This window comes from Esox lucius, chromosome 17 (genome assembly GCF_011004845.1).
Source record: "Esox lucius isolate fEsoLuc1 chromosome 17, fEsoLuc1.pri, whole genome shotgun sequence".
In the NCBI taxonomy this organism is placed as follows: domain Eukaryota; kingdom Metazoa; phylum Chordata; class Actinopteri; order Esociformes; family Esocidae; genus Esox; species Esox lucius.
In genome coordinates, this window is record NC_047585.1 from 5,681,192 (window position 1) to 5,706,457 (window position 25,266).

The window sequence follows — 25,266 nt, forward strand, 5'->3', positions numbered from 1 at the left end:
ATCCACAAATGCCAGGTTCTCAGGACACCAGAATATGTCTTTCAAACCTGCCACTAGGGCAAAATTGACTATCAAAAAGGCTTAGGATTTGCTAGAACATTCTGGAAGTTCTGAGCATTGCCGGTTCAAGTGTTATTTCCTTTTGCTTGGCAGTAGGTAAACAAATGGGGTCTTTAACGCTTTCAGAAACCGTGGACCTAACCTTATCCAATCAGAATTAATGCCTAAACTTAACATCGGAAAACTCAGCATAGACACTGGATATTGAAAGGAGAATGCGATAGCTGGTTTAATCACTACCATACAACCCCACAGCCAAATACAAAGTCTTATGTACTAGACTCATTTAAATATATTTTTCTATGTAGCACTTTTCATGCAGTTCAAACAGTTTGAAGATCTTCATATTTACATTTAGTGTACACTTACATCCACAGACAGATGTACCTAAGATTATAAACCTATCAAATTATTGATCCTTGACTCAAGCCAGATCACATTTTTTTATAGAAGGCTCAATCTTATCACCAATACATATACATATTTGCTATCAAAAATAGATTTTAATGCACCTCTAATTTTCTTGTTCTTTGGGTGGGCGTGCAGCCATGCAAAATAAATGGTTATTTCCTCTTTCAGTTGTGCTGACCAAGGTTTCTCCCCCCTGTAGGTCGTTTCAGGCAGGTAGAGGTGCTAACAGCCATGGCCAATGCCTTCTACTCTCTCTACTCCCACGTGTCCCGGACGCCCCTTCAGAAGCTCGCCCCACCCGAGTTCAGCTACTCCCCAACTGGTGACAGGCAAACTGGATGGCGCTTCATGGGAAGCGTCCGCAGCGAACCCAAGTCTCCAGTGGAGCGACTCAAAGACACAGTTTCTAAGATGTGCCTCTATACTGGCTCTGGAGGTTCCACCCGGGTTGGTTCAGACTCTGCTTTCCCCGGATCAGGAGTCTACCCTGGCCCTAAGTATGGGTCACACTCCAAGAAGCGAAGCAGTCTGCCTGACTTGGTGGGCCTGGTGCTGGAGAAAACCAAGATCGATGCTGTCTCAAGAGATGTGGAATGTCCAGATATAGGAGTCAATAATGGGACCAGTGCCACTATGGACAGGAGCACGATGGCCAAGGATAGAGACAAGGAGATACAAGGACATCTAGATACAGCTGTTGACAAGGACAGGAAGCAGAATTGCTCGCTGTCTGAAAGACAGGATACAGACACGGGGAAAGGTACTGCAAATAGGGCTATGGACACTTACAGAACTCCCAGCCCCAGACTATCATCCCAGTCAGGTCAGAGTGAGCCCGCTAGTCGAAAGAAGCTGGACTTTTGCCTTACTTCTCCAAGGCCTGCTAGTGAGGTCAAAGGAGGTAAAAGCACGATTCGTCCCACAGGTTGGGTGGCTGCGATGCCACCAGTTGCCAAGGTTACACATGACATAATATGTCCACAGATTGTCGAGAGTGTGCACCAGATACTCTACAGAAGTCAGCAGCAACAGCGGAATACAAATGTGGCCATTCAGCTGCCTGGACCATCCTCTGAGAATGTCAGACAATCAAATCAATTGGATGGACCACACGGACCAAGTGAGGAGGAACGCTTAGCCGCCAGTAAGTCTGCCATGCATATAGAAATGGCTGTAACTCCAAAGGCTGAGTCAGAGGGAGACTTAAGTTTGGGAGGAACTGGGAAACTGGTGGAGTCGACTTCCATGCTGGTAGACCTCCCTAGTGGCCGGATGTCTCCTTGTCTTATTACTGTAACGGATGTGACTTGTAGTTTTGGTTCTGACACACACGAGGCAGTTCTCACTTCCAGTGGTGATACTACAGCAAACCCGACAGGGTCCCGGTACAGTCCAGAAGGATGCAGGAACAAGAGCTACCTGAGTCTGCGGGTCCAAGCGAAGGCATCGGACAGTCTTCAACAGGCCAACTCCTTTGAGCTGGAAGAGGTAAGTGACAATTGTTTAGGATTGTACCAGAAAAGAAGAGGCGAAGAGAGGGTTTACTTGGAAATCTGTATTTTTCTGCCTTTATGGTGACTATTTAGAAAGTTGTTAGGGTGGAGAAACAAGCGTCAGGTTATTTTAGAGTATAGCATTGTTGATAAATGCAAATTGTGCACACTACTCCAGTCTCTGAATTCCTAAGGGTTGTCCACAAATCTGGGTAATGTAGTCATGTTGATCAAAACGGCTTGTCCGTGGCATACACTTTAAGTCCCAACGATTGCATTAACACTTCCTCCATAGAATGAAAGCTATGCAAATATCTACTAAAGTGTGCTATTTAACAGTGGGCACATACAGAGTACTTTCAATTTTAGTCCTAGTAAATGTAAATATAGCTTTTAAACATTTGCAGTTATTAGCATTTATGACCCTTTGAATTAAGGTTATGGTTCTCAGGATCAGAAACAATATCTGTAGGACACGTTAAAAAGGACTGTAGCAAAATCCTTGTCCATCTGATCTGGATTCTGTGTAAAGAATACACAGCCCACTGGTATTGACACACTGGTCTTCTGAACACATAGAATACAGAATACCAGCTGACTTCTTCTTCCTTAAATAGTTCTTGCATAGTTTGCAGCTGTGCTTTGGGTCATTGTCCTGATGTAGAAGGAAATTGGCTCCAATCAAGTGCCATCCACAGGGTATGACATGGTGTTTCAGAATGGAGTGATAGTCTTCCTTCTTCAAGATCCCTTTTACCCTGTACAAATCCCACTCTTAACCACCACCAACACATCCTCAGACCACCACATTGCTTTCTCAAACTAGACACTCTAATGTACTTGTCCTCCTGCTCTTCTAATGTATTTGCATCGGGACCCCCCACTCCTCTTTCTATTCTGGTTAGAGCCAGTTTGCACTATTCTGTGAAGGGAGTAGTACACAGGGTGGTACGAGATCTTCAGTTTCTTGTGAATTTCTCGCATGGAATAACCTTAATTTCTCAGAACAAAAATAGATTGAAAATAGGGTTTCAGAAGAAACTTTGTTTCTGGCCATTTTGATCCTGTAATCAAACCCACTATCGCTAATGCTCAAGATACTCAAGTAGTCTAAAGAAGGCCAGTTTTATTGCTTCTTTAGTCAGCATAACATATTTCAGCTGTACAAACATACTTGCAAAATAGTTTTCTAATGATCAATGTGCCTTTTAAAATTATAAACATGGTTTAACAAACATGCCATTGGAACACAGGACTGATGGTTGCTGATAATGGGCCTCTGTACACCAATGTAGAAATTCCATTGAAAATCTGACATTTCCAGCAACAGTAGTAATTTACAACATTAACAATGTCTACACTGTATTTCTGATGAATTTGATGTTATTTTAATGGACAAAACATAATTTATTTTCAAAAACAAGATGTTTCTAAGTGACCGCAGACTGTTGACCAGTGTATACATACAGTTAGGTTCGGAAATAATTGGACACTGACACAAGTTTTGTTATTTTGGCTGTTTACCAAAATATATTCAAGTTACAGTTGTATAATGAATATGGGCTTTAAGTGCAGTCTCTCAGCTTTATTTTGAGGGTATTCATATCCATTGGAGGAAGGGTTTAGGAATTACAACTCTTTAATATTGGCCCCCTCTTTTTCAAGGGACATCAAAATTGGTTTCATGGACAGGTGTGGGCCGTTCCTTTGTTATTTCTTCATCAATTAAGCAGGTAAAATGTCTGGAGTTGATTCCAGGTTTTGCATTCGCATTTGGAAGCTGTTGCTGTGAACCCACAACATGGTCTGTGGAGCTCTCAATGTTAGTGAAACAAGTCATCCTTAGGCTCCAAAAAAAACATTAGGAGTGGCCAAGTCAACAGTTTGGTACATTCTGAGAAAAAAAGAACACACTGTTGAGCTCTGCAACACAAAAAGGCCTGGACGTCCACAGAAGACGATAGTGGTGGACGATCATAGGATCCTTTCCAATGGTAAAGAGAAAACCCTTCACAAGATGCAGCCAAGTGAAGAACACTCTCCAGGAGGTAGGCATATCATTATCCAGGTCTACCATATAGAGACGACTTCACAAGAGCAAATACAGAGGGTTCACCACAAGGTGCAAACCATTCATGAACCTCAAGAATAGAAAGGCCAGATTATACTTTGCCAAAAAGCATCTAAAAAAGCCTTTCTTGGACAGATGAAACAAAGAATGATGGGTACAAAAAAAATGGAGAAGGATTGGAACGGCTCATGAGCCGAAGCATACCACATCAGTAAAATACGTCAGAGGCAGTGTTGATGGCATGGGCATGCATGGCTTCCAATGGCACTGGGTCATTAGTGTTTAATGATGATGTGACAGAAAAGAAGCAGCCGGATGAATTCTGAAGTGTAAAGGGATATACTGTCTGCTCAGATTCAGCCATATTCAGAGAAACCTAGCGTTTGGTGATGTCCAAGCATTCCAGACTTCAAGCAGTCATTGCCTGCAAAGGATTATCGACAGAGTATTAAAAAATCTAAATTTTATTTATGATTGTGTTAATATGCCCAATTACATTTGAGACCCGGAAATAAGGGGGCTGTGTATGAAAATGGTTGCAATTCCTAAACGTTTCATAAGATATTTTTGTTCACCCCTTGAATTAAAGCTGAAAGTCTGCACTACAATTACATCTTGGTTGTTTTATGTCAAATCCAGTGTGGTGGCATACAGAGACAAAATTATGAAAATTGTGTCAGTGTCCAAATATTTCCAGACCTAACTGTGTGTGTATATAAATATATATATACACACAGTGGAGAGAACAAGTATTTGATAACCTGCAAAATCGGCAGTGTTGCCCACTTACAAATCATGTAGAAGTCTGATTTATATCATAGGTACTCTTTAACTTTGAGTGACGGAATCTAAAACAAAAATCCAGAAAATCACATTGTATGATTTTTAAATAATTAATTAGCATTTTATTGCATGACACATCAGAAAAGCAGAACTTCATATTTGGTACAGGAACCTTTGTTTGCAATTACAGAGATCATACGTTTCCTGTAGTTCTTGGGGTTTTCATTAGTTGTCAGCAATGCAGCGTGGCATAGAGTCGATCAGTCTGTGGCACTGCTCAGGTGTTATGAGAGCCCAGGTTGCTCTGATAGTGGCCTTCAGCTCTTCTGCATTGTTGGGTCTGGCGTATCGCATCTTCCTTTTCACAATACCCCATAGATTTTCTATGGGGTTATAGTCAGGCGAGTTTGCTGGCCAAGTGGCACCAGGTGTCTTCAATATTGAACCTTTTCACAATATTCTAATTTTCTGAGGTACTGAATTTGGGGTTTTCATCAAAATCATCAAAATTAAAAGAAATAAACACTTGAAATATATCAATGGAATGAATGTATACATTATTCAAGTTTCACTTTTTGAATGGAATTACTGAAATAAATCAGCTTTTTGATGATATTCTAATTTTATGACCAGCACCTGTATATTAGAGGTGTAACGGTACACATATCCGTAGGTTTGCACACACTGCAGCAGGGATTTTGACTCCTCCATACAGACATTCTACAGATCCTTCAGGTTTTGCGATACATGGCCCCATCCATCCTCCCCTCAATACGGTGCAGTTGTCCTGTACCCTTTGCAGAAAAGCATCCCCAAAGAATGATGTTTCCACCTCCATGCTTCACGGTTGGGATGGTGTTCTTGGGGTTGTACTCATCCTCCTTCTTCCTCCAAACACGGCAAGTGGAGTTTAGACCAGAAAGCTATATTTTTGAAAAACTAACAGGTCTGTGTGAGCCGGAATTCTTACTGGTTGGTAGGCGATCAAATACTTATGTCATGCAATAAAATGAAAATGTATTATTTTAAAATCATACAATGTGATTTTCTGTAAATTTTTGTTTTTGATTCTGTCTCTCACAGTTGAAGTGTACCTATGATAAAAATTACAGACCTCTAAATGTTTTGTAAATAGGAAAACCTGCAAAATCGGCAGTGTATCAAATATTTGTTCTCCCCACAGTATGTACAGCTCTGGAAAAAAATTAAGAGACCACTGCAAAATTATCAGTTTCTCTGGTTTTATTATTCATAGATATGTGTTTGAGTAAAATGAACATTTGTTTTATTCTGTTAACTACTGACAGAATTAATCCCAAATTCCAAACACAAATATTGTCATTTAGAGTATTTATTTGTACAAAACAACTGGACAAAATATACCAAAAAATATTGTTTTACAAAAATTCCCCAGATCTCAATCCAATCGAGCATCTTTGGGATGTGCTGGACAAACAAGTTCGATCCATGGAGGCCTCACCTCACAACCTACAGGACCTAAAGGATCAGCTGTTAACGTCTTGGTGCAAGATACCACAGCACACCTTCAGAGGTCTAGTGGAGTCCATGCCCCAACGGGTCAGGGCTGTTTTAGCGGCAAATTGTGGACCTACAAAATATTAGGCAGGTGGTCATTGTGTTATGGCTGATCGGTGTGTATATATATATACACAGCTCCAGAAAAATTAAGAGATCACTGCACCAAAAAAGTTGAAAAGGAAAGTTTTGAGTGAGGAACAGAAGCGTTCAATTTGCAGTAGTCTCTTAATTCTAACCCTTCTGTTCCTCACTCAAAAACCTCCCTTTTGACGTTTTTGGAAAGAAAAAGGTGCAGTGGTCTCTTAATTTTTTAATGAGGCAAAACAGTATGACCATGGCACTCAACATCTATGTAGTAAGCTTCAAGAAAAATATAAAGCATTAAATACAAAAAGAAAAAATATACATGACAATGTAAACTAGAAGCAATTCTAGCATATATTTTAATTGTATTAATTATGAGGTTTTCCCAAAGTGCAAGGATACACGAGCGTCCTCAAGATCTGGCTTGTGGTTAGTGTTCGCCATATTTATTTACGAGGCAGCTTGTGCTAGGCTACTTCAATTGCTGAGATACGGCTCCAAAATATGTCTATGGGGGGACACTGAGTTTAAAGTGATCTGCATAGTTAAAACAAGTCTATTGATTCGGAACACAGCGCGTACCGAACCCAACACCCTGTACATAACGGTACGGATATGTGTACCGTTACACCGCTAATATACAGGTGCTGGTCATAAAATTAGAATATCATCAAAAAGTTGATTTATTTCAGTAATTCCATTCAAAAAGTGAAACTTGAATAATGTATACATTCATTCCACACAGACTGATATATTTCAAGTGTTTATTTCTTTTAATTTTGATGATTTTGATGAAAACCCCAAATTCAGTACCTCAGAAAATTAGAATATTGTGAAAAGGTTCAATATTGAAGGCACCTGGTGCCACTTGGGCAGCAAACTCGCCTGACCCTAACCCTATAGAAAATCTATGGGGTATTGTGAAAAGGAAGATGCGATACGCCAGACCCAACAATGCAGAAGAGCTGAAGGCCACTATCAGAGCAACCTGGGCTCTCATAACACCTGAGCAGTGCCACAGACTGATCGACTCCATGCCACTCTGCATTGCTGCAGTAATTCAGGCAAAAGGAGCCCCAACTAAGTATTGAGTGCTGTACATGCTCATCCTTTTCATGTTCATACTTTTCAGTTGGCCAACATTTCTAAAAAAAAAAAAATTTGTATTGGTTTTAAGTAATATTCTAATTTTCTGAGATACTGAATTTGGGATTTTCATTAGTTGTCAGTTATAATCATCACAATTAAAAGAAATAAACATTTGAAATATATCAGTCTGTGTGTAATGAATGAATATAATATACAAGTTTTACTTTTTGAATGGAATTACTGAAATAAATCAGCTTTTTGATGATATTCTAATTTTATGACCAGCACCTGTATATGTGTATATGTATATATATATATATATGGGAACATAATGGTTTCCAATAGCCCCAATGTGTCCTAAAATAAAGAATGGAGTTACTTGATGGACCATATTTTGACTTTGTTCCTCTCCTCAGGGGAAGAAGCCCATAATTTGTAGGTCCCTGGCAAAAATCTGTTTAAGAAAGGCTGATGTAGTCGACAACTTGTCCACCCTGAGCTACCTGACATGTATTGCATGTTCCCCTGACCATTTTTTTTATTTTTTATTACAACAGTTGCATAGTGCAGGGGAGGAAGAGTTTGGACAGCAAGAAACAGTTATGTCAACCTCTTTGCTAATGTCTTCTGTCAGTCAAAACAAAGGTAAGTTCATGATTGTTACATTGAGTGTTGCAAAAATCTGATTATGTTGCCAGCGTGTAGCAAAAACTCAATTTCATCCAGATGGTTGCTATTGCCAACTAGCCATCATGTGAAGTAGTTTTTGCTAGAGGGACTGAATGAACAAACTTTGATACAATGTGTCATAATATTTTTTCAGCCCAATAAGTGCTTTTCATTTGTTGACCAGACATGTCCCTAGGGACTGACAATTGATGAAAGTTAGCTGAATTTTTCAACCCTAGATTCATGATTGTCATATTCTGCTGATGCTAATTTATTTTTTGTACATAAGCTCACTACCAAAGGAGTTGTTTAGAGAAAGATTATGACTTTTACTTTCATTTTACAGGAACGTTTTTTTTACAAAATGAACTGGAAAATAACATCTTCAAACTGGTCAAGTCAGAAAAAGGTTTTAAATAATGAACGTTCCAGTTAGGCGTTATGGGTTGTTTAGGGGTTAGAAATTAAGGACATTTCAGTTTAGGCATACATGTTAGGTTACTAAAATGAATGTTAGGTTAAGCTTTTGTGCAAGATCAGGATTTTTTTATTCAGGGATATCAACTTCTTTGTCCTCATTTAGATAGCTAAGTAAACTTGGGTGAATGAGGTGGAAAAGGTGGTTTTTCCATTCTCATTCTTTGAAAATGCCACCTAACAGGAAATGTTGAGCAAAGTGTAGGCTGATCTCTGAACAAATGCATTTTTAATTCTAGGAAGTACTACACTGCAGGCAGTAATACTTTGATGTAGGCTTTGTGCTTGTTCAAGGGTTTGATTGACCTTACAGCGTGGCTTTGTAACTATATTTTTTTCAAATCAGTAGCAACTGACTTCCAAAGGTATTTAAGGAGTTCACATGAGTTGAGGTCATTTCTGTATGTGGGCCTGAGTTGGAATGCCAAATGTCCAAATACAATGTAAAATAAAATACAAGGTGGTTGTTTCTCCTTTTAGAAATGCAAACTTCTTTGACTATATTTTCCATTTTGATTATAAAATAGGCCATCCATGTGAATAGTGTAGATCAAAAGAGAAACTACTACATATTATGTTTGTACTACCCAAAACAATTTTCTAGGAGGACAGTTCATTTTTTCTAATATAGAGCTCTTTAAAGAATGTTGTTACAAAATATATTGGACTGTAGTTCAGTTGAGTGAAATATTAACTACTCACTATAAAAATGTCTCACTATATGTTCAAACTAAATTATGTAACATAAATTGTGTCAATCCCAGCAAGTGTCTTGCTAAATCCCAACTGGACCCCTACTCACTCAAACCTCCATTCACACAATCTATTTGCAAGTGTCCCAAAGCTAAATGAATTAAAATGATCAGGGTGTAGAGCATTGTTTCCCAATCCTGGCATTTTTTTTCTTCTTGTCCTAGTACTCACACACCTGATTCAAATGATGCCCTACCACTTACACACTTCTTTGATGTAATGAACCCATTACAAAGTCTTTATTTTGAATCAGGTGTGAGTGCTTGGGCAAAAACAGAAAAGTGCAACCCTTGGGGTCCAGAGGACCAGGAAACACTGGTGTATGGTGTGAATAGACCATCCAGTGGCCTCTTCCAGCTGGTGTGCAATAAAGACTATCAGCAGAAGTGGATTCCCATAATGCACAGTACTAGTGGAGGGATAGGTTCAAATATGACATGTTTGTGTGATGTCAAGGCTTGACACATACAATACAGCTTAACTGCTCAGTTGTTAACATGTATGTCTTCTAAAACAAATTAAACCCCTAGCCTCTCTGTAGAAATCCCACTCTGAGTTTCATCATCAACATGTGACTACAAAGAGCACTCCATTCAAGTCAGTAGGGAAGAGGTTTGATTGAGAATCAGTCTGTTTCTCACTGAGACCTGAATTAACCCCGATTATATCTTCCTCTTTCATCCAGATCTTTTGTTAACACTTGATCACAATGCATATTTTAATGGTCTACATTAGGGTGTTAAACCCATTCCACGGAGGGTTGGTTCTTGTTTTTTTTTCATTTTCAATTGGTATCCAATTAAGACCTAGTCAACCAGGTGAGGGGATGTCCTAATTAATAAAATGAATAAGTACAAGGTACGAGGGAAAAACCCTCACTCAGCCCATAGTAGAATGTGTCTGCACCTGTGGACACCAAAAAAATCTGAATCTACACAAGATCAGGACAAAAGATGCATTTTTACAACAGGCCGTCTGTTTTCCTACAGGTCTGGTGGTTCGAGGTGACAGCATGCAGTCAGACAGTAGTGGCTATGCTGATGAAGACATCTCTTCAGTCCACTCACCTGGAAGAGACAAGAGCTGAGAGAGGAGTTCCAGCCCAAATGAATGTGCAAGCAACCAACTGAATCAGCTGATGGATGCGAGCCACAACAGACTGCTATATATGTGGCTGATACGTGACCTATTACTTGCAGTATCTTTGCGTTGTGGTCAGGCAGGAACTCACCACAACTTTTAGAGAACTGAACAGAGAATTGTTAACACAAGAAACACTGAAAACAAGTTCAGCCACTGGAGGTATATTCGGCATGTCGAATATTAAAAGGTATTTCTTCCCTTCATGTTAGTGTTACTGATTAAATTATGAATTGTATATAACAACTCATTGTATAACAAGTTGTTACCCGAAAGATGTTACACTGGAGATAATCAACACACAGTTTAATTAAAGAAATAAGGCATGAGTAGGTGTGGTGTAATGGCCAATATCCTACAGCTAAAAGCTGTTCTTACGCACAACCCAACCTGGAGTGCTTCGATACAGCGCTCAGCTGGCGTATAATAGTAATAAACTAAACATAAAGGTGCAAAGTGCTCAGGAATAAAAATTATATAAAAGTACTCTGAGGCATAAAGTCAAAACTTTTGTTTTATCATTTTCCATTTTTGGACCTTTGTTTAGTTTTCAGCATTGTTTAAATTATAATTAGTTATATCTCAGCTTCCTTGGATTTTTTAAAAATTTTAGGCTGCGCTCAAACCCTCTCTCAGCTGTACTCCGTATGTAAGCAATATACCACAAACCTGGGAAGTGCCTTTTCGCTATTAAAAATGAACAATTAGAGCAATTTTGTTTTGTCATACCCTTAATATGTGATCTGATATAGGGTTCAACCCACTGTTTATAATTGTGATTGTCCTCTGTGAACATGTAGAGACACTATTAATGACAATCAATCAATATTGCTGTGTCTTTGTAAAATTCAATATTTAAGATATTAATAAAAGGTAATGCAAAGCTAAAATGGGGTATATTAATGTTAACTGACTTAAATTACAACTTATGTGCACCAACTTTTAAAAACATTTTTATTTAGAAAGTAACATATCAATCAATTTATAACAGTGATAGGACATTTGTGTTTGAATTCTACTTTGTATTTCTGCAATACTTTCCTGAACATCCCAAACATTCAGCTGTGAATTTCAGCAAAACTTCTCACTCTGTTAACCATATAATCATCAGGGGCCTGTTTTATCCAACTATATTAAGCCTATAAGATAGGAAAAGATTCACAGAAAGAGATTAAAACAAGTTTCTATTCAAGTAAAGACTGTCTATTCTATTCATTCCATTGCTATACATCCTGCAGTAATATGCAACAGCTATTCCAGAAAGGAACGTACCCTTCTATGGCCAGCATGCTTAGTATACAATCGCTTATCAAAACCATCCTTTACTTGACATTTACCTACATTAAACACGATGGGTTAACGATGTATCTGAACTCTTGGAAAAAAACATTGGAGAATACTGAGCTCAAGTTACACAATTAGCATGCAGCAGAGGTAGATGAAGAAAGAGTTTGTCAACAGGTGTGGAAGAAAAATAAAATATGGTTGGTATTAATTCCAGTCAATTAGAATACCAAATTAAAATGTTCTATCGAATCCAACGCTAGCATCCTTTGAAATTTCAAAAGCCTTGATGATTCAATCAAATGTATCAGTATAGTCTTATTTAATTTAGATGCTCTATTTTAGACATGATAAAATCAACAAGACCACAGAATACTATACATTTAAGACAATAGTTCTATTCCTAAAATGAAAGGCCCTGAATATGGTTTAATGAAAGCCACCATGAGATAACATTGCCTCAAAGTTGCCTTCAAACATTTGATGTCTAAAATTACTAATTGTATATACAGTAGCAATTTATTCACACAATATAAAATGTACTTTTGTGGGGTCTGAAAATTAACAAATTTATTAGTATAGTACCTAAAGTATTAAAATATAACTAAAACTCAAAGAGTACTTACATCAGTACTTACATCTGCAGTACTCTAATGTACTGCAGATGTAAACTCAATTTAAAACATGTACCTTAACATTACTCTAACATTGTAATATTATATTACACAGATACATTTTCTAAAGGCCTAATAAAAAGTATTGTTAAACAGTTGATTAAAAGGACATAGGGCTCCAATTTCAGAATCTGAGAAGTAAATATACATTTCCAAAATTACATTTCACTTGGGGCAAAACCATCATCTTGAACAGTGACCCAAGTGAAGTGACAATGAGGGACAAATGTTCTTGGTCATACACAAAGTCTTCAGTAACGAAAAGGCAGACAATGCCTTTTCATCAATCAACGAAAACCGTTTTAGGTGTGATAACTAAAAGGTGAAATGTTTTTTCTTTTAAAATATCTTCTGCCTTTTTCCATGCAGTCTTTGTCTCTACGCATGTAACTGCCGAAACAGTGCGTGACCATCAATGGGGAATCTTCAGGGGCACGGAAGAACTTTGAGTTCTAGCCCCTCATCAAGCTTCAACAAGGGGTATTCCATGTCTTTGAGGCATTAAGGAATTAAAAGTAACTTACACAAAGGAAGGCTCCGGGGGTTGTGTGAGGGGCCAAGTTGGCAAAGACATTTAAACTCCCTCACGACATAAAAATTCTGTATAAACTTGTCGCATGGGTAAATCAACAGTTACATCCCCTTGACCACCATTAGTGAGAGGACCCTCAAATGTAGGCATCCAGTGACCAGAGTTGAGGTTGGCCATGGACACCTGTGTTGGTCCAGGGAGGCAAAGTCACTTCCCCCCGGCCATGATTTTGAGGTATTGCAGGGCATTGTGGGCTGCACTGGCACGAGCGGCATCATGGTTTGGGGCGAAGCCGTGACAGACTGTGACCGGTTGAGTGGATAACTCCACCAGACACTGGCAGAGGCCACTCAGGCTTCGCTCCTCTGGAACACAAAGTTACACAGGCCAAAGTTAGGTTGAATACAGTAAAAAAAACAGGGCTGTACTGCAAAGCAGGATCTGGGAAACAGGCGGTTAACTTTGATAAGGAACCTGGAACCACTTTTGATCTTAGGCCATTTCTTTAATTGGTCTCTTGCTTATTCGTTTAGTAAATCCTATTTCTACAAGATATGTTATTTTCTATTTTTTGGCAAGTTAGACGGCTATATCAGTTATTCTACTGTATTATCATGTTCAAATCTGTACAAATTCCCAACCCTTGGTTCAAAGGGACCTGACAAAATCAAACCCAAGGACTTCCAAGTACTTTTTAAGCACCATTTTCTTTTTTCCAGGACTTCACCTAAACCAAGTAATATCACCCTATATTGTTTATTAGCTTTAAAAAGCATATTAACACCATACTACTTATCAACTATTATCTTTGTACTTAAGAATCTAGAAAGTAAACCAGCCTATGTATTCACTCATGTATTTAAATTATTGATCATTTTGCAGTGTGAAGTGTCATCACAGCCATGTGATGACACTTGTGGCCCCATTGACTTTGTAATTTTGGTCGCCATAGCAATAACTGTAAGTTCAGAATAGTTGAAAAAGCTGAAACGTGTTGATAGGTTCAATGGTGTACAAAGAGTAGTATGGCAAAAAAAGTGTCAATAATAAGTACGCAAAAGTTCAATACAGTGCATTGCTTACAGCAGTGGTTCCCAACCAGGGGTACTAGGACCCCTGGGTGTACTTGGCCTCTCCACAGGGGTTACTTGAAAACACTCATGACACCATAGACTTACTAGTGAAATTAACATGAGGGGGTATTTCAGGGGTATTGAAAGCAGTGCAAAAACATTTTGGGGGTACAGTAACTGAAAAAGGTTGGGAGACACTGGCTTACAGTAAGCACATCAATAAAGGCACAGTTAATGCGAGCCATCAGATACTTTAGCTTCAGTCTAAACAAGGAACAGTCACAACAAACAAATGTTCTTATTTAAATCTTAAACACAACTCGCTCAAGATTAATATTACTCACATCTATCAAAAGCAACTACCTGTAAAGATTCATTTTCAAACTTGCTGGATCCATTTAACTTTACCCCTCCTTTTTGACAGAAAAATTGCAGCAATGAGAGAGGGACAGCACTATAATCTGTGACGGCTTTCAGAGGAATAGCAGATTGCATGTGATAATCAGACTCAGCTCTGAAAAATCTCCAGCGATTGAATAATTTAGAACAAGGGGGCGAAACTGTACTCTGATGTAAGCAATGTGTTCATTTCAATGCTTTTCAAGGACTTTGTCCAGAAATGGGTGATTTTCCATGTATCCCAGGACTGACATTTCTTACTGACCCAAACTCAAGTACTTTAAGCACTTCAAGCACTTCTTGTTTGTGCGTCAGACATGTAGGAGCAACACTAAATTTAATTGTTCCAATTATGCAGATGTAATGAGTGGTGGTCAATCAATAACTCCATTGCCTGGTTCCCCCTAATCAGTTCACAGTGAATAAAAACGATCAATAACTCCATTGCCTGGTCCCTCCTAATCAGTTCACAGTGAATAAAAACATTTTTGGTAAAGCAGAGGTACAGTACCTACCTATGTCGAGGTAGCTGACGTCAAAACGCTGCTCTTCTGAGAGGTCATGGAGCAGTGAGCAGAAGTTGGAGCTGGGCATGCCCAACGGGTGGCTCCTCAGCTGCACAATCTTCTCCCCGGCTGAGTTCCTTAGAGAATCCCAAGTGCAGCCCAGACCTTTGCACTTCCCTGCCTCCGCCCTGCTGCCCATGTGCTACCAGACAAAGGACACAACGGTACAATTCCCTTGATTTCTACAAGTACCTACATAGACTCATTCAGAACCTATTGTATGACAAAACAAGCACAGCCGCAATATTCTTTAATGAGTACCATTTGATTCAAAAGGATCTCGATAACACCTTGCTGCATAACAGGTCAAAGTATGTATAGACTTCATACTCTAATGAACATCTCACCATGTTGAAGGTGTCATCCTCTGCTTCTGTCTCATGGCTGCTCCTCAGGTCCACGGGAACGTCATGGATCCTGGACAGCATCTTGGCTGCTGCGTTGCGCTTGGCTAGCTTCTTGGACGTTCCGCTGCCTGTGGAAACGTGAGCGTAATGCACAGAGAATCATTCCATCAAACCGTTTAATCAGACAAATAAGTAGCCCTAGCTGTTCCATAAATGGTGTCCAGGAGCAGCATGTCCAAACTGGCAAATGAAGGGTGAGTAATTAGTTAACTGGATTAATCAGGTTGCTACACATAATTGGAACTCGCTGTAGGCACTAAACATTCTCTCGTCTACCAGTCATCCTGAAATAGGAAAAACCAATCAATGAAAGGGGGGAACCAATGTCAAATTTACCAATTTCGACAAATCTCTCAACCCGGCAGGTCATGGTGAACTCCTTGCGGTGTGCGGGGCCTGACTCCTGGGTGACTGTGTACTCCGGGAGACGCCAGCCTTTCTGAACCACCAGCTCCTTTCAGGAGAGGAAAAAAATCAAGTAATATTGACTTTACTCAACTAAAGTGGAGGGAATCCTTAACTTCTCATCAAAACAGGCGAGTATGGTAGAAACAGTTGAGAGACTGACAGCGTATGCAGTACATTTAGATGTAAACAGAGCAGCATATCAACTAATGATTATTGCCACAAAGTCCCAAGATGCATCTTACCTGCAGAGCTCCCACAGGGTTGCATTCAGACTGTTGAGACGTGCTGCTTCCAGAAGTCTTCATCTCTGACGTAGAGCTAAGCATGAAAACAGCAAATACCTTATTTAAACCAAAGACTGACACTACAGCTATTAAAACTATATGGCTGTACATAAAGCTCCTGAATCAGAACCGTTGATAGCCCTGTTGCCTTATAGACACATTGACAATAGAAAACTACAAAGAACTGGGTCAATATTGGTTCTAATGTCAGTCAATGACAATGCACTGTTATGAACTACTGGATTTATCCAAGTTCTCCTTTCCTTATTCCATAACCTCTAGGGATGCACCGATATATTGGACAGCAATCCTAATTGGTCGATTATAGGCAAAAAATATATACTGTATTATCTGGTATTGGCAGATTGCTTTGAAATAGAATACTTTTTTTTTGCTCGAGTTATTTCTGTTTTACTGTTATTATTTATTATCTGAAATTAGCTTTTTTTTAATAAAGTTTACTACTTTATTTACTAAATGTATTTCCAGGTATTCTATTTGCTGAAATTAGAAACATCATCAGAACCTACATATTTACTTCACAGGTACAAAAATAACAAAACATCGGTATTGACATCTGCTGATTGTCCTAAAACAAGGAACCAGGCAAGCCTATTTTGGCCGGCCCGCAATTAGAAGGGATGAATGTGGATTTAAACCTGGGACTCCCATGTGACAAGCTGTCTTTAACCACTACACCACTAAGCTGTGTGTGTGCTGAGTGTCGGTATAGCATCTCAACATTAGATCATTTTGTCACACATCATGCCAAGTTTGAGTATTTCGCTAGACACCATTTAGCACTGTGTTAAATTGACTAATGTTTCTTATTACGTTTACTTCCACCACAAATAGCATCTATGAACTTGATGGCTTTTGCCACTGGCCGTTTTAACAGCTTATTACCAGCAATAGGCTTACTAGTATCTACTAATTTACTACTCAGAATAGTAATTTGCTAGCGAGACTGAAGATAAACTTTACACTGCCAAAGCTATTTAATTTCATGGCACAATGTTAATTTCTTTAATTCATGAATGACATTGATACAATAACTTTAAATATAGGTGATAATTGACAATTTCGTCAAGTGAAAAATCAAGTGAATCGTGGAAACTCCTCTTTTACTGCGCAAGGGGTTGTGATCTACTGTATATTACCCCAAGAATCATGCACAGATGCATACTTCGAAAGTCCACCAGAAATAGTCGCAATATAAACATTATTTTAGGCTTACTATAACATAACTACTGAAGGTTGTAGCCAGCAAAGTTTTTGTCTATCCTGAACAAATCCTGATGCATAACTTGTTTTGATTATGGCAAGGCTCGAACACCGGTCCGCTGCAAGGCAGTTCGTGTCTCTAACCACTACGCTATTTAATAAAAGGTTGTGGGTCAGTCAGTCACTCAGTAAGAGACAGTTGCTCTTCTTGGCTGGCTCCGCTTAATCGATCCAGAAATAATACTGGAAATATAGTATTGGCCAGACATTTTCTTAACCTTATTCCTTGCCTAGTCTACCAACCAATCATCTCTCAGAACACCTTCACTAATGTCTCTGGTACACCCAAGCACAAATTGCTACATTTTAATGTTGTTGTGGTACCAAAACAACTGAACTGTCTCCATAGTGCAACTCTGGCAGAACAAGGCAGTTACAGTTGTAATTTTACTAAAGCATTGAGCTAGGAAATTGCAGGTGCTACTAGTTGCCATACTTTTTGTGATATGAAGTGGCTGGCTAGGCTAGACTGGATGTACTGGACAAGTGTTTGTTGTCCAGTACATCATCAAACACTAGAAATACTGCTCCACTGGAAGTCAAGTTCATCAGTATTTTGATTAGCTGTTATCAAAAGGAAACAAATAATATAGTCACTCCCATTAAGGCCAGCTTTGAGTGGGTAAGCACTGTGTGAAAAAGCCTGGGGACCATACTCTATATTTTAGCATTTCCAGATCCCTGCCCATTCAAACTACAAGTCTGTAGTCGGCTATTTTCAACAGTAGATGAGCCCAAAAACAAGGAATGGTAACAAGCATGGACTCACTGCTTTATAAAACTATGTCGTTTGCTTATTGGCAAATTAACTTCCCCACTATAGTCCACAAAAACTTCTGATTGGTCCTGCAGTGCATGGCTTTTTGCTTCCTACTCTTTTTCTGTTCACCTAACTAACAATAAATCCTAGACCCCAAGTCCCCACTGTCATGACTAAAATGTTCAGAATCTACTCCAATAGAAATGTGTCATAATATAATTGTCATATCTGCAAAAATGCGGGCCTCTAATGTGAACACAAGACTAGCAATACTTTTGAATAGTGTAGATAAAAATCTTTATCCTAAATAACTTACATCTAGTAATTTTTGATTCACTTACATTTCGGGGCTAATGCTGTTTATAGAATGGTAACGCAGCCACTGGTCGTGCAGGAGTTGCAATGCATCACCAATACAACTTGTTATCAGGGCTGCAGTTTGGCACGTAGATGTACAACCGTTTTTAAAGGTTCTGATTAGATAAAATAATCTAATTAAGATATCAGCTGCAATTTCGCTTCAGAGTTATTTTCTGCGTTCTGACACACAATTAACAGTCTGTAATCTTACTTCCATGTTGTTGATTATGAAACATTGCTGAAACATTCAGTCATTGACATTAAAAAATCCCTCTACATTCATCATTCAGTGTCCAACGTGGGGTAAAATGTTAGTGTCAACCAATAAGAGTGGGATTGGCAGCTTGTCGAGCTCCTCCAATAGAACCAGGTTGTGCCGGCAACACCATCAGCTGATTCTATACAATAATAGAACCATGGCAATGTCAGTGCCTTTGTATATTCAGATCTATTAAAACTCAGAATAATGCACAAAATCCATGACATTTCATGTTGATAAACTGAGCAACTGGGGGAGAAGAGGATTGTGTAGAGATGGAAGAGCCTTTCAGGACAACAACCATCTCTGCAACACTACACAAATCAGGCCTTTATGGTAGAGTGGCCTGTTGGAAGCCACTCCTTAATAAAAGGCACATGAAAGTCTGCAGGGAGATTGCCAAAAGGAACTCTAAGTGGGTCATCTCCCTGACAAAGGTCCTTCTCCCCCGATTACTTAGTTGGGCCGGGCTGCCAGCTCTAAGAAATGTTGGTGGTTCCAAACTTTTTCCATTTAAGAATGATGGAGACCACTGTGTTTTCAGGGGCTTTTTTGATGCTGCAGAAACATTTTGGTACCATTCCCCAGATCTGTGCCTCAACCTCATGGCTTGGTTATGCTTTGACATGCACAGTCAACTGTTGGACCTTATAAAGACAGGTGTGATATTCCTGAAATATAAAGAATAGTCAATGGAAAAGGGATGTGAATTTAAAAATACATGTGAATACTCATGTAAATGTGATATTTTAGTTTTTTTTATTTGTTTATAAATTTGTAAACATTAAAAAAAAAGTATTCCATGTGAATTGATGAGAAAACATGAATAAAAATGTAATCAAAGGCTTTGAGGTAACAAAATGTGGAATAAGTGAAGAGGTCTGGATACTTTCTGAATTCACTGTCCTGTTTATTATTTGGGATGAAGAACCCAGATAATTAAGCAGTCCCATTGGAGATACAAGCCTTACAGATACATTGTAGCCTGAAAGCTACCCTTAACCAGCTAACCTTTTTGAAAGAACGAGATTACATTAAGAGAGCCAAGAGATGAAGAAAACACAGCGACAAACCAATTCCGATAGCAAGATAAACAGCCACACATAAACAACTGGCTATCAGCAGGCAACAAGCTGGGGCGAAATGTTTCTCCATTGTTCTCCTTCCTCTGTGAAGATAAGGATCAAAGACCAATGCCCACACACAGAGTCCTCCTAATATAAAGATATCTACACTCACCTAAAGGATTATTAGGAACACCATACTAATAGTGTTTGACCCCCTTTCGCCTTCAGAACTGTCTTAATTCTACATGGCATTGATTCAACAAGGTGCTGAAAGCATTCTTTAGAAATGTTGGCCCATATTGATAGGATAGCATCTTGCAGTTGATGGAGATTTGTGGGATGCACATCCAGGGCACGAAGCTCCCGTTCCACCACATCCCAAAGATGCTCTATTGGCTTGAGATCTGGTGACTGTGGGGGCCATTTCAGTACAGTGAACTCATTGTCATGTTCAAGAAACCAATTTGAAATGATTCAAGCTTTGTGACATGGTGCATTATCCTGCTGGAAGTAGCCATCAGAGGATGGGTACATGGTGGTCATAAAGGGATGGACATGGTCAGAAACAATGCTCAGGTAGGCCATGGCATTTAAACGATGCCCAATTGGCTCTAAGGGGCCTAAAGTGCGCCAAGAAAACATCCCCCACACCATTACACCACCACCACCAGCCTGCACAGTGGTAACAAGGCATGATGAATCCATGTTCTCATTCTGTTTATGCCAAATTCTGACTCTACCATCTGAATGTCTCAACAGAAATCGAGACTTATCAGACCAGGCAACATTCTTCCAGTCTTCAACTGTCCAATTTTTGTGAGCTCGTGCAAATTGTAGCCTCTTTTTCCTATTTGTAGTGGAGATGAGTGGTACCCGGTGGGGTCTTCTGCTGTTGTAGCCCATCCGCCTCAAGGTTGTGCGTGTTGTGGCTTCACAAATGCTTTGCTGCGGCTTCACAAATGCTTTGCTGCACACCTCGGTTGTAACTTCAGTCGGTTGGTTATTTCAGTCAAAGTTGCTCTTCTATCAGCTTGAATCAGTCGGCTCATTCTCCTCTGACCTCTAGCATCAACAAGGCATTTTCGCCCACAGGACTGCCGCATACTGGATGTTTTTCCCTTTTCACACCATTCTTTGTAAACCCTAGAAATGGTTGTGCGTGAAAATCCCAGTAACTGAGCAGATTGTGAAATACTCAGACTGGCCCGTCTGGCACCAACAATCATGCCACGCTCAAAATTGCTTAAATCACCTTTCTTTCCCATTCTGACATTCAGTTTAGAGTTCAGGAGATTGTCTTGACCAGGACCACACCCCTAAATGCATTGAAGCAACTGCCATGTGATTGGTTCATTAGATAATTGCATTAATGAGAAATTGAACAGGTGTTCCTAATAATCCTTTAGGTGAGTGTATATCCATTACATATATCCATCCATCTTTTCATTGTTTGTAAATATTTTGATGAGTTACTTAAAAAAAAAATAACTCTCCAAATGTTGCTAAATCCCTCCAAATCTTATCATAATGTTGCTTAAACCAAAAGTTTCACCAATACACGAACATTGGTAAGGCCAAGAATCACAACTGAGTTCATGTGCCTGACCTACCAGTTGCTAGAGAGGGTAATTGGGTCAGTGTAATTGTTCTTTAACAGCTAACCTGGCCCTTTCATTGCACTTCTAGCAAAATACAAATGTGTTGGTCTTTGAGAGGGAATTGATCAGTTCAATTATGCACTGATTAGATGGTAGCTGGTAGTCTGCAGTGTCTGATACATGTCACATTTGTTAAGCGGATTGTGGCAGAACACTCAAATAATTGCTTCATTTTGTTCAAGTTCACTTTGTTCAAGTTCATTTTCAAGAATGTGTGAATCACATGTGAAAAATACATTTAGATTTCAATGTTTTTCCATTGCTCCTTTCATGCAGCGTTTCTTAAAGGGCTATGATATTTCATGTAATTTGACCACAGCAGATAATTTGTAATGACAGTCCATATAAAGCAGTCATTTGATGAATTACACTAGCATCATATAAAACCACTTATTATAACAGAACGTGGTAAAGTTAGCCTGACATTCGATATTTGACAAACAAAGATCAATAGCTTGCAAATGATTCAAACGACAGACCTCAGTTTAGTTATCAAAGAGGAAAGGTGTACAACACTGCACAAGTCTCATTTCTCCTATTCCAAACAGAGTTTTAAAACAGCATGAGACATTGTGGTCAACATTGTTGGTATTCTAAGCAAATCCAATGCAAGTTGCAAGAGAGCATCAGCCAAGTGCATCTTCAACATTTTTAAATCTGAAAAACATTTGAATACATCACCAACAAACTTGAAACCAACGTTTAACTGTTCAGAAAGAAAGGGAAATCATTTGCTCTTTATAGATTGCTTAAAATTTCTGTTATTATACATTTGTAAATATTTTAATGAAATATTAGATTTTCAATAGCTGTCTGATCTCATGAACTAGATGCTTGAAATTGTAGTGGTCTGATTGTATTATGACTGTATGAATGTATGTTTTGTTACAAGTGAAGTGTCTATATATTGAGGAACAACAGTACATCTGTGTTTAGATTCTCAGGAAGTCACACACTGTCAACCTCAGGAATGTGTGACTGTTCATCACGAATGGGGGTTGGCGTGAATTATCGTGGTCCCTATGGCAGAATTGAATGCATTGCTCTAACTAAACACATCTAATACATATCGAGGAGCAACCGTTAAAATTATGTGACGATGTAATGGAACAACTGTGCTGCATATTAAAACTGCATGTAATTCCCCCTTGACTCAAATGGGTTCTCTATCATTTTTCCACTACACAAAATTGCCAAAATCCAACAAAATCAAAACAGTATTCTTCAGAAGGAAGGACTACACATTGCACAGCCCTTGGGTTTGCCATTAAGCTCCTACATGATTTTATATAAACTTTACATTAACAATACACTTTTCACCATATGACCAGGAAACAACGTTGAGGATAGATGATTCTCTACACAGCAGCATGTTGCACAGCCTTTGGTTTTCAAAAACACAACAACATTGTAACAAAATAAACATATGGACAGAATCACTTGTAAATTCAATTGCTCCGAGATCACATGACCTAGATGCTTCAAATCAATGTTGTATTCTTCAGAGAGAAGAGACACATACTGTACACCCTTTGGTTTCCAAGTTAAGCACCTACACAATTTTATAGAAATATTTAAAACTAAGTTTTCAACAGCTTTCTCAACATGTGACTGATACATATCATTTTAATGCTAGATAATTCCCTACATAAACCAGCATGTTGCACAACCTTTGACTTCCCAAAGAAATCATTCTAAATTTTTCTAAAAGTACTTATGTGAAAACCACTTCGATATGCAGTAGTTCTCTGGTAACATGACTTAAAGCCCTGAAATTAACTTAGTATGATTGACATGATAGGCTCACACTTTTCACACTCTTTGGTTTTCCCCATTAAGCACATTAACAATTTTTATGAATATTTGATGCTTCAAAATATCACTAGCTTTTTGAGCTTGTGACTTAAAAATGTAATTTCAACTGGACAGAGTTACATCCTAGATGGAGCACCTGCAAACCAAATGTATGCAACAACATTCAGGGAGAGGCCTCTTTCCAAGAGACACGTCCACGCAGGACTGAGGCCCTTCAATGACACTTCCCCAACTGAGACAGATGACTGCTGGTTGGAGACCAGTATGTGCATTTTGGTCATCGGGAGTTCAAACTGGGGCCAGGCATCAATGGAAGATGCCATAAATGGGAGTTGGACCAGAACCTGGGCCTTGCTTAAGCAAGGGAACCCCACATAGCTGCCAGTCCAACACTCTGGGCACTGGGTGCAGAATTTGATCTTAGGCTCAGGAATGACAGTTCAGCCGGATAGGCAGATGCCAATGACGTCCATTGAGCAGACTGACACACTCCAGAAACCCTGGATCTCCTTGAGCCAGTGGGGAGCCACAAGAAGGGACAGACTCTCCAAGTGAACAAGAGCTACAGATGAAAATACATAAAGGCAAGTATGCAGTGACTGGTGCGCAAACATGTCCGCTCCAACAGGAGCACCTGGACCTTCAACGCAGAAACAACAGCAGTGCATGTGTCCTGGGGAGGCAAAGACTCTGTCACCGTCATAGGAATTGGGAAAGGTAACGGTAAAAAGCGAAGGAATAAGATGGGAACAAGGGACTACCTGGCTGCTCTGGGTCTTCCCCCGGGTGCTTCCACTGTCATCAGTTAGAGTGCTGGGCCCTCTGCAATGGAGACCAGGGGGAAATGGTCAGTGGCACTGAGAAGGCACCAAGTCTAGCACCCCGAGAGATTTGAACCTGCTGGTTGACCTTTCTATTTACACTGTCATGAAGTATCATGTGGAAATTGACAAGGCATCTGGTTCACACCCTATGGTTAGTCGGTTCTCAACAGGCTCATTACAGCTTGGGCGGAACGTCTGGTCTTGAACCTTGTGTTTGACGTGCTCTGTACGCATCCGTTCAAAACTTGGGACTTGTTGCATGATAGGAATTTATATTTGCTTCTGTCCCTAAGCACACTGATCATCACGTCAGTCCATCCCACCTACACTTCCTTTGCAGGCAGTAGTTCCAAAGTGCCATTGCACCCTTTTCCCCACCATCCTTTAAAACTGATGACGTATCTCTTTGGTCTAACGCAGTAAGTGGCAAGAGCCCCGGTGGCTGAGATTTGAGAATCTATGGGTTCACAGTCTGGGGAAACGAGGTTCCTGGATGGTTTTACACCTGCATAACCTTAAAAGGTGTCATTGTATTTGTTGTCAGGTTTATGCACTCATAGGCCTAAATGTAACTCCCCCATATTTGGCTGAAGTGAACAGCTAAAAAGTGACTGTAATGTTCTTGACCAGCGATATTAAAGACTTTAAAACTAGAACGGCCAGGCCTTTCAGACCCCCAGTATCTGCCAGAGGTGAACACCGTCTGGCGTCATTAGCATACTAATCCTCCCTATTAGCATGGACATTCTCCTGCAGCATCACCATCCAGCCAGAGCATCAGTTCATCTACTGGGTCATTATCAAACTATATAGAATTGTCAAAAAAATTACATCTTTGGTATTTTGTTTTGTGAATAATTATGTATCTTAACACATTTCTAGAATCTTAATCTTCAGTAAAATAAGCTGCGAAAATTCAAAGAGAGACGATAGGATGCGTGCAATTTAGTTTCTCATTCCATCCTATAATAAAAACAGTAACTTGTGATACCTTTGTCGAATTGGTAATTGGTGACAAGTAAACAATATCCTTGGTATTTCAT

The 25,266-nt window shown here is 39.4% G+C and overlaps 2 protein-coding genes across 13 annotated transcripts in view; one reads left to right on the forward strand and one right to left on the reverse strand.

The window, feature by feature from the left end:
• The window catches only part of tespa1 (thymocyte expressed, positive selection associated 1), a 21,167-nt gene extending 9,595 nt beyond the window's left edge, over positions 1-11,572 (forward strand). For 6 of the 7 annotated variants that reach the window (XM_010905835.4, XM_010905837.3, XM_020045121.2 and 3 more), the window contains exons 10-12: positions 671-1,959; positions 8,088-8,175; positions 10,419-11,572. In XM_010905835.4, the coding sequence (XP_010904137.2) occupies positions 671-1,959; positions 8,088-8,175; positions 10,419-10,516 (1,475 nt within the window). In that variant the 3' untranslated portion in view covers positions 10,517-11,572. Of the gene's footprint in view, positions 1-670; positions 1,960-6,232; positions 6,453-8,087; positions 8,176-10,418 lie in introns of those variants that run through there. The other variant, XM_020045123.3, reaches the window with a different exon arrangement.
• The window catches only part of tarbp2 (TAR (HIV) RNA binding protein 2), a 27,362-nt gene continuing 13,602 nt past the window's right edge, over positions 11,507-25,266 (reverse strand). For 5 of the 6 annotated variants that reach the window (XM_020045125.2, XM_010905841.4, XM_020045127.2 and 2 more), the window contains 5 exons: positions 16,155-16,230; positions 15,841-15,958; positions 15,445-15,572; positions 15,047-15,239; positions 11,507-13,424 (listed from right to left, as the gene is read on the reverse strand). In XM_020045125.2, the coding sequence (XP_019900684.1) occupies positions 13,267-13,424; positions 15,047-15,239; positions 15,445-15,572; positions 15,841-15,958; positions 16,155-16,230 (673 nt within the window). In that variant the 3' untranslated portion in view covers positions 11,507-13,266. Of the gene's footprint in view, positions 13,425-15,046; positions 15,240-15,444; positions 15,573-15,840; positions 15,959-16,154; positions 16,231-24,160; positions 24,222-25,266 lie in introns of all 6 variants that reach the window. The other variant, XM_020045126.2, reaches the window with a different exon arrangement.